The 18,136-nt window shown below is 41.8% G+C and overlaps 1 protein-coding gene across 1 annotated transcript; it reads right to left on the bottom strand.

Moving 5' to 3' along the window:
• Positions 1-8: 8 nt before the first annotated feature.
• Positions 9-17,997, bottom strand: strn (striatin, calmodulin binding protein). The gene is made up of 17 exons (XM_088385587.1): positions 17,745-17,997; positions 10,823-10,926; positions 9,428-9,501; positions 8,185-8,263; positions 7,185-7,355; positions 6,921-7,056; positions 6,679-6,844; positions 5,622-5,732; positions 4,059-4,202; positions 3,824-3,960; positions 3,431-3,606; positions 2,820-2,867; positions 2,614-2,735; positions 2,362-2,529; positions 2,135-2,275; positions 1,754-1,942; positions 9-1,464 (listed from the first exon to the last, which is right to left on the bottom strand). Exons 1-17 carry the CDS (start codon positions 17,955-17,957, stop codon positions 1,295-1,297), a joined length of 2,349 nt encoding a protein of 782 aa, XP_088241713.1. The 5' UTR covers positions 17,958-17,997; the 3' UTR covers positions 9-1,294.
• Between the last annotated feature and the right edge of the window lie 139 nt (positions 17,998-18,136).

Below are 18,136 nucleotides of genomic sequence, written 5' to 3' on the forward strand. Positions count from 1 at the left end.
GAGCCAAGTTAATAGTTTACAGCAGGTTTTATTTTTGAACATTGCTTTGATTTACAAACCAGTGAATGAGAAAATGGCTCGTTGGACACTGCACTCTCCCGTTATTTGATTCAAACCCTCGGAACGTCTCTTCGCAGTTTACAGTAGGATTAGAAGTTGCAGGAAACGTCAGATCATTCTGTGTTAGATGGTGAACGTGTTATGTCAAAAGTACTGCACTAAGTTCCTGCTAAACACTGGACTACTGTCAATACGTGGACATGACACATCACGTTGTAATCAAGCATGTCCGGTGGGGAGAGGGAACTACAAACAGTACAAGCCATTTAATTGGAACAAGAGTAAACTGGCCAAAATCAATTAGTTATTTCTAAAATGAACACCAATAACCAACTTTGAATTGTAATAGTATAACCAAAATGGTTTACTTTAGACACATATTTGTACGCTAATCTTACTTATCAAGTGTACAATAATCTAACAAACAGACCATATAATGCATCTGCTCTGCGTCACACTACCAGCTTTGCCTGGAAAAGCACAAAACTGATTCCCCAAATACATTTATCAAAAAGGAGCACTCAATTCACACTACACAGTTAATTTTAAGACTGAATATATAGTTTGTTTATTATAAGCATTTGTCATTTTACACCCAAATGAGCAACACTGTCAACCAGATCCGTTTCTCAGTCGGTCCCTCCCTCCCCACTCCCCCAAAACAAGCTTGTTAAAATAACATTTCCAAGGCCTTTTAAAGCAAAGGCACATTTGTCAACAAGTGTTTTAAAAAGGAAAATCAAGGCAGGCCAGCAAGCAGAGTCAGTCCGAAAAGCGAAGGGGAAGTGAATCTTGACCGACAACACAAAACCTGATCTTGTAGCGGGTCTGGTCTGTTGATGGGGAGGAGAGGGCCTGAGGGGTGCGGGCGGGGCTGAAAAGCGGCTCGGAACCGTGTTTCTTGACTCCTCACTTATTTTCACACTTGTCCTGAGCCTCCTGGCTGTGGAGGTGAAGTCTGAGTTGCTGCAAGCGGTCACACCCAGGCCTGCCTGGATGCTAGATGAGGGGGAGGGCAGGAGGACAGTTCTCCCAGCCTGACCTTCATGTGGAGATCCCTGGCCTGTTAGCAGCAACAGTGTCTGCCGGTCCGATGGGAAACCAATGGGCGGGCGGTAGAGGGTGACTTTGGACCCATGCCTGAAGGTCAATTCCCTTCCGGTGCCTCAATTGGTCCCTGATCAGTGGAGGCGGATTCGGGGGAGGGGGCTATGGGGAGAGATGTCACACTGCGTCATACGAACACCTTAGCCAGAGCGTCTGACCCGGCGCTCGCGATGTAGCATTTGGAGGGATGAAAAGCCACATCATGAATGGATTCCTCAAACTTCTTTCGGTGAGCCGTAAATTCCTGGATGCAGGTTTTACTCTCCAGGTTCCACAAGCGGATGGAGCAGTCGTGACCTGGATAAATAGTTGTCAGAAGCAAGAGAAGCAGATCAGAGAAACTGCACGTGTTCATTCAAATATGTGAACTACCACTCAATACATAGAACACCTATGGGTCATTGTTTGCACCAATTGCTATACTCAGGATTTTTAAGCAAACAAATACAAGCATTTCATTGCAGTTGTGATGGTGTGCATCTGCACTGTATCCTGATTGAGCAGTGTTCAAAATATCATCCCTGGACGTTAAGTGAAATATAATCTGAATGTGATTTTCCTGTTCTGCGCTAATTTGGACACTTACTGCCCGACATGAGATACAATCCATTTGGGTCCACAGCTAAGCTGGTGACGGCATCCAGGTGTGCCACCATGGAGTGTATCAGTTTGCCAGTGTTGTTGTCGTAGAATTTGATGTGTCTGTCCTCCTGTGCTGTGATGGTGATGGGGAGCGTGGGGTGGCTGAGGATCTTGTTGATGTGAATGGGAGGACCTGAATGAGCGCGAACAACACAATGATGCAATCAGGTAGAACTAGAAATATGCATGTGTAAACAAACACAATGTTTCCTATTAAGCATTCTTTAATTGTTTGAGACTATAAAATATTTTTTAGAATGAATATCATTATAATAAAAACATAATTGATGTAAATAAAGCGCATTAATAGCATTTCCAAACAGACCTTGCTCCGAATTGGACTCCAGGCTGAGGACAAGTTGACTCGTCTCCATGTTGAAGAGGCCAATCTCCCCGCTGGTAAAGGATGTGACCAAGTGAGCTGGTTCACTACACACCAGGTCCACTGAGGAGGGCACTCCCATCTCTGATACAAACATAAGCAGCCATGGGTTACACAAAAGCAGTCAGTCACTGTGGATAACTCACAATTACGGGATTTTGAATGATTACTCTTATTTTCGTTGAACACTGTGAGAGCGGGGGAAATATTGTTGGCGTCCCACAGTCTCACAGTCCCATCAGCCGAGCAGGAAAGGAGGCGCTGGTGTGCGTTGCTGTACACTAAGCCCCAAATGGAGTCTGTGTGTCCACACAGCTCCCCACGCAGCACTGATGAGTCTATCACACACCACAAACTCAATCAATCACTAAATTCCATTCTCGTATTAATTTATTTTCTAAAAAATTTCATCCCTGCGTTACCGTAGGAATCGTAGGGGTCAATGTTGGGGTTGGGCATGTTCCAGCATTGGATGGTGCCGTCCACCCCGCCGCTAAAGCACTGCTCCCCGGAGCTGCTCATGACCACACTCAACACAGCCCCCCTGTGAGTTCCAGTATGATCAGACGTTAAAGTGTTTGTCAGGCAAGACTAAAAACATGATTTTGTTTAACAGCACTATTTGTACCTGTGGGCCCTGAAGGTGTAGATTGGCTCCACATCTAAAGATGTACTCCTGTGGACAAAAAACATTTGATCACCACACGCTACAACTGTGACATTCACTTGTAGGACATTCAGAGATGCCAAGTTCCAGTTTGGCAGCATTTAACAGAGAAGAGATGGGAAATGAATCAATATCCTATCAGATATGTACATCAGCCAAGAGGAAGGGCTCTAAGACAAAGTATATTGGGAAATCTGTAATGTTGCAGTATTTGTTTGCGAGAGTACTGCCTTTTGATTTTCAATTTTGTGATGTACAAATAACATTCTCAATGTTACAATGTACATGTCAAAAACAAAATGTTCCAAACAAAATATCCAGAATGTTCCTGAAAGTCGATGATAGGGCCGGCATCTCTTGACATTATAAAAGTGTAGCTTAACAAGTTGTACTGATCCAGAAGTGTTTACTCTGAATGACTCCCAGTAGACAGCGCGTGGGAGTGTGGCAGAGCTGTGCTGCGAAATCACTTTGATGAGTGAGAACAATTCCCGGCAGATGTCAACCCAATGGAAAGCAAGCATCTTCACAGATACAAGAGTGTCTTTCTCCAATGTGTCATGTTCTCCTACTTTTTGGCTGGAGTTGTCTTTTGAAGATTCCACATCTTGAGGGTGTGATCCTCTGAGGCAGTGACAAGGACAGGCTCAACAGGATGGAAGGTCAGCGCTCGAATTGCGTCAAAATGGCTCCGCAGGGTAAATTTAGGATTCCAGGTTTTTCTCATTGCATCTTTATTGTTGCCAATCTGAGGAAAGAGTCTCTAGTCAGGAACGTTTATAGATGCAATATCAAAACTAAAGGAAAAGTAGAAGCTTGTGATGTATCTGAAAACTGGCTATATATATGAATTCTATGTTAGAGAAACATGGCCAGATACACTCTAAGCTCCAATCATCAAATGCTCAGAAATAGTTGTGACCAGAATGATGGCCTTGTGGGATTTTTGGCTCCCTCCTACTCACATCGTACGCCAGGCTGTCGGCCTCATTGGCAACAGTGAGCCCGGCCAGCTCGCCCAGGCCCAACTCACTCTCCATGGCCTCATCGGAGCCCATAATGAACGACTTCCCTGAGGTGGGCGGGAAGGTCAGCGCTTCCACTAGAAATAAACACAGAGCTCGAGTCATCACAACGGTGTAGACAATTACAGGCAGGCTAAGGCATATTTGGCAGGTAGAAACTAAAAGACTCGCTGACCTTCATCTGTTCGACTGCCGTCGACCTCGTTGAAGCGTACAACGTTGGATCGGGATTGGGTGGCGGATGGAGGCTGCATGTGGGACACGTCCTCAGCATCTCTCAGATTAGCCAGCATGTCCTGGAGATTGGCCCGATTGGGTCCTGTTGAAAGCATCCCATCAAAAAGATTAAGAGACAAAACATGAAAAGAATGGAAACGTAGCATCGAAAAGCAATCAAAATAAGGGATGCAGAAAAGATACATGGGATAGAATGGAGGTCAGCAGCACAGATGGGAAAAAAAGGTGGTTGATGTTCTTTTGACATTAAATGCAGACTTGTGTGGATGGGGGTCAAAAGCAATACTGACTTACATTTTAATTCATGGGCACATACTAGAAAACAATTTACTTTTAAATTTCTTTTGTATTAAGTATATTGGGCCTCAGGAGTATCTGCCCAAACATCAAGTGTTGTAATTAAACAACGAGTAAAGATTTTATTATCTGGCAATCTCTGAAAATGAGTCTTGGGTGTACTTTTCTCAATTTCCATCAGACGACTTTATCGTGGAGCTAATTTACATAGTGACAAATCTATCTATCCATCTATCCATCTATCCATCTATCTATCGTCTTTACGCTTGCTGTCCACAAACAGACACACTCAGGGCTCCACTTCCACAAGTAGAAGCAGCTGGCCTATTTCAGCCCACTCGCCTCACCATGATCATCATGGTAATGGAATCCATACCAGCCATTGGCCCATCAGCATATAGGGCAGGCGAAAAAGCATTCACTTGCGGAGGACAGGGCTGCCCCTTCAATACGGGTATGAAATAAGGTATGTCTAATGTGATATAATTTTGTGTCAAAACCATGTGATCAAAATATCTGATAATTCTGAAAAAATGCACAATACACCTTGTCATTGTACCACACAAAGCAACACTCTGAAGCCCGACCTAAAACTACATCTACTTACTTTGACCTTGGCCACAGAGTGAAGAGTAAAACTAATCTGTACTGAAAGCAGACAAGTTATAAAAGCAGCATCGAATGAAATGAAGTAGAACGAGAATGGCCTTAATTTCCTTATTCAATCAAGGCGAGAAAAAAAAACTGTCGAGTGAAGTAGACTATGACGACTTAAGTGCGTTTCTCTAAGAGCCGTTTGAGACAATTGTCAAGTGCTGCAACTATTACAGAAGCATCAAGGCTGACAGACCAAGATGGTGGCAATAGCGATAATAACAGTATGATCACTGCGGAAAGCAGCGCTGACACAAACAGGCTGGGGAAATGACTTGATCCTAAAATGGACCACCTTTCATATTGCTCTGTGATATCTGTGACATTAGAGCGGGCGGTACAGCATGCAGCAAGCCAGTAAAAGGAAAAGGGACAAATATGGAGTATGCGGCACAAAGAACAGAAAGCATTCAAGATGAAATGACAGACAAGAATAGGTCAGAGCAAAGCCAAGTAAAGGGCATTTGACTGGAGCTTTTCGAATGAACTCAAGGAAGTGAGACTCTACAAAGAGAGACGAAGGGAGGCAGCGACGCCTGGCAGGACTTACTCTTCACCCCTTTTTTCCCCTTGCGCTCCTTTCTGTACTGCTCCTTGAGTTTGGTTATCAAGCCCGGGTCCACGTCCCAGGCCTCAGAAATGGGACCGTGCTCGTTCTTGTCTACACAGGGGGGACAAAACCAAACGGAGAGGCTGCTGAGGAACTGCCAAGTGGTGAGCCTTAAAAGGCCTGGCAGGGTGGGAGAGCTACAGAGCCGTCTCTCCATTTGCTCCTAATGTGAAGGTTTCTCAAGGGTTCACAGTAGACAGCATGAACGTCTTTTCTTTGAAAGACTTCACGCATTTCAGAGAGACTGTTTAGTATTCTTTGCATGTTCTAATTTGAATATTTAAAGTTTCCTATCATAAAGACATCTGTCACAAAAGGATATTTTTTCAATTATTAATTGGATCCCAGCGAAACAATGAACAAAAGGATATTTTCTTATTACTATTAATTGGATGCCAGCGTGTAGGATTGATAAGGCGCAACAAGCAGACACACTTCAAACTAAAAATTTGCATTTGGTTAGGATTAACTCTGCATTTCCACAGACCTCTCCCAGGCAATTATGATACTGTGCAGCCCAGAAATGATGTCAAAATTGCACACTGTTCAGTGTTTCCATACATGTGTGAAATTCAGATGTCCTATAGCTGCTCTTTTAAGACAGTTTTGGTTGCAAGCATGCTGAAACGCCACAAAATCCCAAACACTGGCACAACCCAGGACCCCATTACAAAGAAACAGCTCAGTATATTATTGAGCCCATTTTTTTCTGGCTTTAATCTGAGGACCGGTGGAAGACAAACATTAGACTGATTAAACACACAAGATGTGAGAAATTCTAGTCACAGGCTAGCTTCGGGAACACAGAGTGGATGACATCGGACAATATGATATTAACTCCATAGGTTGTGATTTATGTACACAAGACAAATGAATGAAAAGTGTTAGGAAAAACAATAAATCACATTTACAGTCAAATTAGAAAGCTGTTTTCTAAAACCTGCTTGCTGATGTGTTTTCGTTTTGTTCAAAACGCTACCAGTTTCAGCAGACTCACCCCAGTCAGTGCCATCCCCTGTGCCTCTGCACTCTGGTGAGATGTCCATCTCATCAGGACTTGATAAGAAATCAAAGCCCTTGAGGGCATCCTCTGTGTCGGGGTCCTCACTAATGTCCATACTGGCTGGCGGCGTTGATGATGATGATGGCTTCTTCCTAATAATCTGGAGAGAGCATGCAGGAACATGAATCGTCAAGATATAAAACCATTTATAAAGTGATAGTAGGCTTTTATTTTACCGTTCTGGACTCCACGTTAGTCCTGTCCTTCCCCTCACTGTCCTCTTCGTCATCGTCATCACTGAACTCAGCTGCCGCATTCTCGATGAACTTGAAGGCCTCCAGCACGGCGCTTGTGTCTGAGAGCTCAGCTTTCCTGTTGAGTATGAATACATCCATAAACTCACGGCTGCAATAAGAGTTGGACTGCTTTACAATGTGATTTACAAGCAAGTCATCCGTATCTAGGAGCTTGCTATTCATTTAACTGAGGTTGTTACTTACCCTCTAGTCCCCATGCCCTTTGTTGACGTGTCTGTCCCATTCACTAAAGGCTCCGTACTCATACGTTCAACCGTCTTTGCGCTTCCATCGCCGGCTAGTCCTAGCAGCGCTCGGACACGTTGCGACTTCACATCTAAGATGGTGTCGGTGTAACCCACCTCCTGCAGGTACCTAGAAAATGACAAATGGGTTGTTTGAGTTGCAGGCAAACTTGAACAAGGATGATTGAATTGATAGTGTTGCATAAAAAAAACATGTCTTGGGGGATTAGAGACGTACTGCAGGGACATAAACGTGATCAAAGATGCAGAAAGAGATTCTTGCTACTCTTGCCTCATCAGCGAGCACAAATTGGATTAAAAGCATTTTAGGCAAAATAACTCAGCCGAAATTAGGACTTTGTTCATCAAGAAATCTGGGCTGCCAGGATGTAAAGCAAATGATATGAGAGGCTGCGGTGCACTGAATTGATCACATTTTCCTCAGCTAAGGGGCCACATAATAGGCATGAACCAAAGAGTATCACTTACAAAATGATATAAGGTATAATGAGGTGAAATTTTATAAACAGATATTTGGCCACAAAAAGTAATAATTGCGTTGAATTGAGTTTTCCGTGTTCAATTTTAACCTGGGCCACATTGCAATGCATCGTTATTTCATGTGACAATGTCATTTTTGTCATATTGAAAGATTTGATCAGATAAACTTTTTTTCAAGTTCACAATAACAACACTTAAATCAGGTTATTAAAAAGAAAGAGCAGGTAATAACTGATGCTGCCCATGTGAGGGAGCTCCCGTCCACGCTTTTGGGTCCTCAACACTGCTGACAAAGAAGTGCGCCATCATGCGCCAACTGCAATTTGCATGAAGTCAGCCATACGATATGCACCAGGAAGCATTCCGAACAGCCGGGCAATTCAAGTCACACATCATGTGTGTTTTGTAGCTAAATAAAGAAATGTTTACGAGGAAAATCTAAAGATATGTGTTCTTACTGCCTGAGGAGCTGCCGGCCTTGTTTCCAGGACAGCTGATTGTTCAGCGAGCCAGAAGTGTCGTTCTCATTCGTATCGTCTGAAGGAGAAGAGACACACATTCAGCTTTCGGTTACTTACAGGTGTCAATGAAATTTTTTTTGAAATATTGATTTATTTGCGATTGTAGTTATTTTGAATAATAATGATTATTAGTATATATACTTCTTAATATGGATGCTTGATCAAGGCTCCATCCCGAACCGCTCACATTCACTATGTCGCCGAAGCTCAGAGTCATATTCATCTACGTTTACGCTCCACTTGTGAGTCACTTGGGACTCTAGCATGGGCCAGACGCATGTTAATAAACGCTTGGATGGTGCTGAATCAAGTGTGTCACAGTGGCCGGAGTTGTGGCGTCAAATATTGCTAGTTGCTAAAGAAGCGGGTCACATGTCAGAAGGTGAGCGATTGGCAGCCGTGTCACCATATGAGCAACACTTCCCACTCTTTTCAGGCCTCGCCACCCACCCTCACCACCTCACAAGTCTTCCCTCACCTCCTGCCTTGCATCAACACTTCAAGGGCTTGGGAGCTTTGAACAGTCCTCGTAAAAATAGATGAGGATATCGGAGAGGAATCGTCCAAATACGATTTGATGGAAAAATACTTGAACATTACAAACCATTCAAAACACCCACCAACTCTATTACACTAATAGAATGCTACAAAGTTATTTTTTCTGTTTACACTGTGGAAACAAAGCTTTAAGGGCTACCGCATTTTAATTAGCATGCTGATGTGAAAGAGTCCTGACCTTTCAGCTACTTTGCAGAAATAAGTCGCAGGTGGGTACCAGTCAAATAAAGGTTAGCCTGTCTGCCTCACAATATTGTAAGTTTTGATATGTGTTGGTTAATGAAGTTTCATTTATTGAGGTTCAAAATAAAATAAAGGGTGTAGAGTTTAAACAGTAGTAGTCTGTGTTATTTTTTTACACTGCTTTTCTGTTACATCGCTGCAAGAAATTCAAAATATTCTGCATTGGAAGAGTAGTTTAGACATTGTTTTCACAGAGCACGATTTTCACAATGGAATAAACCAGTTCATTTGTCAAGACAGAACATAGGGAAACTATGGAGGCAAACAAGATCTGACAAGAATGAGGCTTTGACGAGCAAACCGGTGATGTCACGCAAAGTATGTGAGCACAACAATAACAGTAATTCAGACGAGCAGGTGGAGGTGACTGCAAACTTACCGGAATCGTAGCTTGGAGGTTTCACGTCACCTTGATTTAACTCTGTCCCATATTTTAACTTATGGTACTTTGCTCTGTAAGTCAAACAAATACAAGCGTGTACAGGTAAATAAACATGGTTGACAAGACAAAATTGCATGAAGTCAGTGTATTTTACATCTTCACATGAATTTTCAGACCATCAAATAACAACATTTTAATTATTGTATGAAAGGCAATACTACTAGTTGTCACATAGGTGCAACTCTTTAATTAATCAATTTACTAGTATAATTACATGCTTCGTCGACAAAGTGATAATGAAAGAATAAAACCCCTCTCATTACAAGCAGATCCAAATGTATCAGTACAAAGCGTACACTAACACCTTTCAATTCACACGGCTGCAGCTCGTGACTCCAGCCCCCATCCAGAAGAAGCTCCCCTCATGAAAATCTCACACTGCTTTTAAGATGTTCGTGGTGATGTGAGTGGTTGCTTAGCAACCAGCGGTAGTAATTCTGGGTTACAAGCATCGCTCCTGAGGCAGTCGTGTGCTCTCTCGCAAGGGAAAAGTAGATGAATACGCATTAAAAAGAGCTACAGGACAATCCCAGGCGTGAAAGATTGGCCAGTGGAATTCCTCACACTGAAAAGGAAGGCAAAGTGTAAGTGACACCTGAGAGGAAATCAGAGCAACTCTCTCAGTTCTTTGTAAACTGTTGACACTCACGACGGTATGATTCACACACCCAACAGCTCGAGTCAACAACTTGAGGTGGTCAAGAGCACTTGCTAATAAGATCACAAATGTGGCCTGGTCAACACTGAGAGACTGCCTAATTATCTCCTGTCTAGGCAGACATAAGTAAATATAATATAAGGGTTTGTTTTAAACACACTGTCTTTGACCCCCTGTGCTCTGAGATCGCAGTAGGTTGGCTCAAAAAAAAAAAAAAAAAAAAAATTAAAAAAGCGGTGCAGTCATTAAAAAAAATGGCCTCTAACTCATACAGTTCCAAAAGTAGTATCTGATGTTCCGAACACTGAAAAAGTTGGATGAATAAATGAGGAGGAGGAGTGAGAGTATGACAAGCTGGTGCACAAACGAAACGAAAACAAAATCCTTCCAACAAGAGAAAGCTATGGCGCTGACCTCATTTCGTCTGAAGAAGGAATTCTCCATTCTTGCCCTCATTTTTTTAGCACGTTAAAATTCCAACGTGGACCTTTTTGCCAACATGTTCCCCAAGACACCAGACAGCTAAACCCAGGAGAATCTCACACCACATCTGATTCTGCTGACATTGTGCTTGTATATGTTTAATGTGAATGACCTTTGACTGCATGGGCTCTTAAAATGCACACAAAGGTATTTTCTTAGCAAAATAAAGTCTCAATAGTGATGGCACTCACCTCTCTTGCTTCAGCGCATACTCCAACATTTTGATCCTCCTCACAAGGTCTTTCTTGAGATTTTCCTGGCCTTTCCGTTCTCCTTGTAGGAAGGCGATCTGTGCCTGAAAATACAAAGATAGGTGACGTTTTAAAGGAGTGGGTAGCAAATTTGCAATATGTCTATAAAAAGAGGCTTTTTTTTATTTTTATTTGCTCGCATCATCGTCATAAAATGTTCTTTCTTGGAATAAAGACAGCACATCTGAGAGCAGCTGCTTTTGTTGAGACTAAAATAGTACAATGTCAAATCAATATGTGTGGCAGGATGGGAAATAATACGCCTTACCTACTCACACTCCGACACAACGCTCCCTCAAAATATTTTCACTCTACATTAAGAATCTCTTTTAAAGAGGTAGGGTTGCTGACATAGATTGGTCTGCAACCTTTCACACACTCACAAAGTGGACTTAAGTTTAGGTGCAGCTTTATGCTCAAGAAAACATAGATGCCATGATCATGAAGCATTTCGGAAAAAAAAAATTGACAGGAAAAAAATTGTGAAGCAAAATCAGAATGTGAAATTGTCGATTTTTCGTTAGCTTGGTGTTAACTTCCTAGAGGAAACGAACTAGAATTTCTGCATTGGAATCTATATGCAGAGGGCGGTGTGAGTTTGAGTGGGCTGGATGACGAGTTCACACGAATAGCAAGCGGAGCTACTGTAGCCCGCAACAATGAGTCATGACTGCACTTCAGTTGGCCTCACATTGGAAGCAGCATTCTAAACATCCCCAGCTCTGTGCATACATACCAACAACTGCACTGTGGCAGTTATTTTTCCTAAAACAATACTAAATTTAGACTTTCCATTCCTAAATATCAACAACTGATCTTCAGAAGCAACATATAAAATCGACCACTCTGTCTGCAGTTCCTTCACAATGAGCTGGATAGATGCATTCAAATGCATCCTACACAAACAACAACCATGTCACCGATTGTCACTTCATGTCAGCCTGAATGTGATTACAAAGAAATTGTAGAAACGTTCGCCTCGTTATCTCCATTAAAGCACTTGTACGAAGACTCCTGGCTGGTGTTCTGTGGTGCTAGAGAGTGAGAAGAGTGAAGCTCTGTGAATCCCTGGCTTACCATCTACACCCTGATCAAACATTAACCTTAGGAGGAATGTAATGAGTCAACGAAGGCTGTTAAGAGACACAGGAAGCATTTAATCCTGGCCTCACAATGACTGCATTATTGGGCTGCGGGATAAGAGCTCCTCAGTGTGCCCGAGCGAGGGACATGAGGATGGGGCATCTAGAGTGTTTGGGGGAAGTCAAAGGAGGGCATGGTGATAGGCTAATGGCTACAGATGAACACAAGATAGAACACAGATAATCCTGCTAGGACAAGACAGGAACAGGAGTCTCCACTTTTGCATGTCAATCTTAATCCGGCAAATTGGTCATTATTAAGGCTGTCACAATCAAATATTTTTAGAATCTGTGTATCATTCCAGAGATAAATCAGATAAACTGGTATTTTGTATAAAGGTGCCTCACAATTAATCTCACATGAGAGAGGGATTGATGTTGTACTCATGATCCTTTTTGAAACTAATTCAGTAACTGGTTTGGTCACCAAAGTAAATATGCAAATGACTATTTGATTAAACATAAAAGATAATCAATTTGCTTTTATGAGAACTACATTAAATCAGAGAATCATTACTGTCGAGGCTGAATCCAGAGGAGCTGGACCATTTTAAGTCAAACAATGGTCCTTAAATGATTACTTAGTTATTAAAATACATTAATGTGATATTCAGTTAGCTGTTGATTTTGACACCTATAGCAATATATACTTTTTATTAATATTATTTTTATCATTATTATTATTTTATTTTATATTTTTCTTAGTTCCAGACACAAGTGAGACTAGCAATAAGGACTATACTGACAAAGAATCCACTGATCAAGCTCGACGCAGTCAACACAGTGAATTGATAAGGCTTTGGTTTACTCCATTTTACAGGATTTCACAAGACTCCTCATATAGCCACGGGGCTTCCACACATGGTGACCCTTTGCGACCAGAGGAGGAACAGGGGCTGGTGTAAATCCCATATTTACAATGCAAACAGGCTTTCTTTGGTTGAGTGCAGTTAATTCACAGCAGCCCACCACAACACCACGATCAACATGATGGTTGACCTGATAATTCGCCAAGTACATTCCACACATTCCATCACACTGACAGCAACAAGGGTGGAAAAAACTGCAGAACTCCAGAAGCAAGACAGGTGCGAGGCATCTATCAGTAGTAAACACACTCATTCCAGCTGGGATCGACCAGGAATTTCTTTGGGAATAAATCAAAACAAAACATCATCAACAAAGTTAACATTTCTGATATGAATAAAAGCAATATTAATGTCATTTGGGGAAATTTAGGCTTCAGAACAACACAGCTACACTCTCTTTGGAAAAAACAACATTCTAATACTGTTGCTATGTGTGAGATTCACAGTCATCTGTAGTCAGAGTGGGGATTAAAAAAAAAAAAACTATCATCTCCATCACAATTCAGATCCAGAGCAAAAGAATATCTATATTTAATAATAACATTGTAATGCAATTGCACAGCTGGAGGCTGTGTGCTGTACTTGGTTATACAAACATGTCTTGTCGAATGGAACTGATCGAGAGCAAGAAAATAATTCACACGTTTGTCAAAAGTGCTCAACAGCACTATACATAATACAAGTACCTACTCAAAAATGATCAAAACAAATCATGGTTGATGGCCGAACAGAGAAGCCCATCACTATTTGGATTACCTTTCAGCATGTCTAACAGCTTCACTACACTTCATGAGACTGTTTGGCATACATTTTACTCTCATGCAGCCGCCACCGTAGAGGTTGACAAATCATTTTGGAGCACGAGGAGACTCGGGATTCACTGCGGCAAGGAAATAAATTCTTACTTTTTATCAGAGAAACTACGCCCAGTGTGTACAGTTAAGCTCAAAGAAACTGGCTTTAAAAATGATATTTTATAGGATTCATTGTTATTTGTCCACAGTGGCTATTTGTCATTGCAACAACCGCTATGTGGTAACTCTAATGAAGCCTTAAAGCTATGAGTTTGTGGCCTGCTTACGTGAGAAAGAACATAAGTAGTCTGACTTCGGATAATCACAACTTTTGAAATTTTGCTTGTTTGCACTTTCCCAAGCTGATGCAAATACTGGAAAGTAAAAATAACAATGGCCTGCGTAGTGAACCAAAATATTGAGTTGACCAAGGAACGTCGGTGACAAGCCATTTTTGAATGCCACAGTGAAGTGCAAGCCTGTGTTTGAGCTTGGCACAGTGCTTGTTTTTCCTGCGCTGTCGAGCCAAACTGGCCAGCTTTATGCCTTAACAGTAAGTCAACTTAAGAGCATTCTAATAAGCGTTTTAATCGTGGCTCACTCATACTAATCTTATCTGCAGCTACCTGCAGTTGTTACTGACAATCTCTGACCATAAACACACCGAGTTGTTTTCCTTTTTTGGAATAAGATTGGCATTTCAAATAGGCTTCATGTTTCACACTACACACACTGGGAGCCATCTCACACCGTGAGTCACCTTCAACCTTCTCAGGGTGTCAAATTATGGAAGCTGACAGATTGTTCAGGCAAAGAGATATATACCATGGAGCAGGGATTTCCCCATAACTAGAAGGCTGTTGAGGGTCATCAAGTACAGGAGTTTATTTTCTGCCCATAGATCCAAAGAGGATGTCAAGGACCATCAAGTACAGGAGTTTATTTTCTGCCCATAGATCCAAAGAGGATGTCAAGGACCTCAGAAATGTGATTTAAATAATGTGACAATCTTGACAAAAATCGTGTATCCCATTTTATCAAAATAAGAATGACTGATGTGACTAAATTATTGCTTCCTTCCATCTTCACTGGACTTAAAAGTCAGCAATGAACATTTTTACAAAATGTATATTCTTTTTAATACGGAGGTAACAAACAAAATATTCTTATTTCCTCAAGACTGGCCTCAAAAGCCTATAAACAAAAGCAGAGCTTCCTTTCAACATCATTTTCTCATCCCCACAAAAATCAACCAGCTACTGAGGCTTTGCAGTCACAACAACGTACACAAGACACAGTTTACAGAAAGGTGCTCATCATTCCACGAGGCTCCAACTGCTGTGTGATACGGACGCGATATTACAACTTCACGTACGGTAGTGTTCTTCCTTTTAATTCGATTAAAGGAAAAGTAATGGTTGTTGCGAAATGTGTTAGAAGACTTAAGCATCAGAAAACGCACACGTGTAGCAAGAATACTGTTCGGTTCTGTTAAAGTTGATTCTGAGCAATGCCCAGTCCTAGTTCCGGTAGCTCCAACAGAGACTTCTAGAGTGTTTTCAAACATCTTCACCTGTCTAAGGTAAACTATGAACGTTGAATTGTATCTTAGACAATTTAAAAAGAAGTTTGAAAATATGTGCTGATTAAATCCTTTTACACACACGCGCGCGTAGACTGAACGTGGAGCTCAGCATCTCTTACACGTTGACATTGATGAAGCAACCCACAAACAAGCAAAAATATAGAGACATGATATACTGCACTTTCTATCTGCATTTATATCTTTATAAATCCTTGACTTTCAAATAACCTACCAGAGAATAAAATGAGATGCAAACTTCCACAAACAAAACAATTGAACCTATCAAATCAATTTAGTGATTAATTATGAGCACATGACTTGAGTCTAATCTTAATGGACAGGAGCCTCTGCTTTCAACTCTGCAATTTGAGAAGCTGACATGTACAGTAGTGTACAGTCAGCTTCGGGGCGGCCCGGCTAAAGAGGAGTGGCTCTTCATCTTTCCAGGACCTATCAGGCTTGCTGGGCAGCATTCTTGCAAACTGCGGGGCTTGCCTTCAGCCCAAACAAAGAAAAATAAGACATGTTGTGGTGTCAAATAGCCTCAGTTATATATTAAAAGCAAATAATGACAGAAATTATAATACATTTCTCAATTGTTGTACATACATTTTTGTTAGGCAGTAAATAATGTACTTTAGTACGCAAATTTGTAATTTGGGTTTTGAGAAGAAATCATATGAACCCCATCCACTCTTAAGTGTACACAAGAGTGAGTGGATATAACGTGCCTTCTAAAAGTATTCGAACGGCAAGGTCGCTTCCTTTGTTTCTGTAGTGTACTGATGACATTTGGGGTTCAGATAAAATAAATGCACGAGACAAAAAGTTGAGCTATTTACATCTAGATGTCTTGGACAACTCAGGACAGAGCAAGTTTTGTTTGAACCCAAGCAAAATTATTGGAACATGTGATCAATGAGTGTTTCTACTTGCTCGGTCGGGTGTTGGATTTAGAAAGGATATTTAAATATATTAAATAGTGATTGGTTTTGGCTTTGGCTTTCACTGAAAACTGCATTTGCTGTTAAGCAAACATGAAGAATAAGTGGAAGATTTTAGACTGGCCAAGTCAATCACCAGACCTTAACCCAACAGAGCATGCATTTCACCTCCTGAGGAAGATACTAAAGGGAAAAATCCCCTGAAAAACAAAGAAAAAATAATGATTCAGTAATTACGAGTGAGGGTTGTGCCCCCAAATATTAAATATTTTTATTCTAACTAAAAACCGAACTCCGAAACGCTGGAGTGCTAAGTGTGCAGCACTGCACAAACCAGAGTTTAAGATGATGCCCAGAATATCAACCAGTCATTAAAGACACCAACATTCTAAATTGATTGTGTGGCAGTTTGCCGCCACAAGCAAACTACCCTACAAGCCATTCGGTAACCTCACTGTGCTTTGCAAGATTTGTTGCTGCAGACAAGCAGGAAGTTAAAAACAGCAGTGGCCACACAGAGAGCAACATAATTTGAGGAAAGTTCTCCCACAAGACTACAATGCACTGTTTTTGTGCAACCCCCTCACATGAAGTGTCAATAGAAATAAACATCTTGGATAAAACCTTCAGCATGAAGCTGAAATTCAATCATGAACTGGAACCTGCTATATTGGCCAATCTACTGTAGGAAGTCAATTACGTGGTTTGCTTTCAAACTGGCAAGCAACCTAAACATTATGTTTCACCGATCATCGTGTAGAAATATGTCAGAAGACATATAAAATCGACTATGTAGTTGTGGGGGGGCCCCGCCATGGACAACCATATTTTTAGCCAGGTCTCAGAATTCATTTTATGGGCTATATTTAAAGTGAGTTAAAGTGGAATTGATATAACAAGTGCAATCTATAGTCGGTGAAATTTATCTTAAAACGTTTATCTTATCTTATCCCCTTGATCCTGGGGAGTGGCAGGGGTAGCTATCCGATCCGATATATTGTGACTCCGGAGTCTGGTATGTGGCGTTTTGTAGACGCAAGCTATTAACAGAACAAATGACCGACATCTAAATATGTACTTTGTCATCATAACCAATGCACCATAGAACCCTGGATTTATTGAAGGATCTTCTCGACATTTCGTGAACATATAAAAACAACGCAGACGTACGGCGCCCAGTTAGGTTAGCCATGGCTTGCTAACAACAGTATCACTTAGCTACAGGAAATCAATACATCTTTATTTAAGTCCATTATCGAATACACACATAAATACACGCAGTCATCTAACACACAGCAAGTTCAATGTGGATTCAGTAACTAGGTCGAAAACAGCCGTCGTTCTGTCGGTCAGAACAGGATGGGGGGGTGGGGGGGCTTAGAGCATTTAGCTCCTAAGCGAAAGCTAACAAGCTAGCCTAGTAACGAGGACAATCATTTCCAGAAGCGCAAACAGAATGGAATTATGTTATGCCTCGAGATTGTCACAAAAAAATAGTCCTGAGTGTGCAAAATATGCTGGATTTCACCTGTAATTCAGCACGCTCCACGTCCCATTGTGCCCTCTCCACTTCGAAGCGGGCCCATTCGTGCTGCAGGAAGTGTAAGATCCCCGGGATACTGTACTGCGCCCGAGCCGCCTCCCCTGCGTCGCCATCAGGCAGAGGTCCTTTACCAGCGCCGGGTAAAACCGAGTTGTTATTGTTGTTGAAGAACACGCCGGGGCCCGCCTGTTCGTCCATGGCAGGGCTCGGTGGGCTGATCTTTCCTCTGTCTCACCGTTTCTTGTCGCTAAATATAAGCAAACGGGTACCGACCCTTCGACGGCGTACCGTCCGTCTTCTCGAGTCCGGGGAATGAACTCACTTTCTGACAGCTAGCTGTCATTGAATGACGTCATCGCACAGGCCCCGCCTACGCG

This window comes from Syngnathus floridae, chromosome 9, assembly GCF_059516105.1.
Source record: "Syngnathus floridae isolate MCC-2025c chromosome 9, RoL_Sflo_1.0, whole genome shotgun sequence".
Lineage (NCBI taxonomy): Eukaryota > Metazoa > Chordata > Actinopteri > Syngnathiformes > Syngnathidae > Syngnathus > Syngnathus floridae.

Coding starts and splice junctions, on each gene's coding strand:
- strn (XM_088385587.1), bottom strand. CDS start 17,957: ATGGACGAACAGGCGGGCCCCGGCGTGTTCTTCAACAACAATAACAAC. Junction 8,264..9,427: donor ACCTCCAAGCTACGATTCCG/GTAAGTTTGCAG, acceptor CTTCTCCTTCAG/ACGATACGAATGAGAACGAC. Junction 5,733..6,678: donor AGGGGATGGCACTGACTGGG/GTGAGTCTGCTG, acceptor CCCCCTGTGTAG/ACAAGAACGAGCACGGTCCC.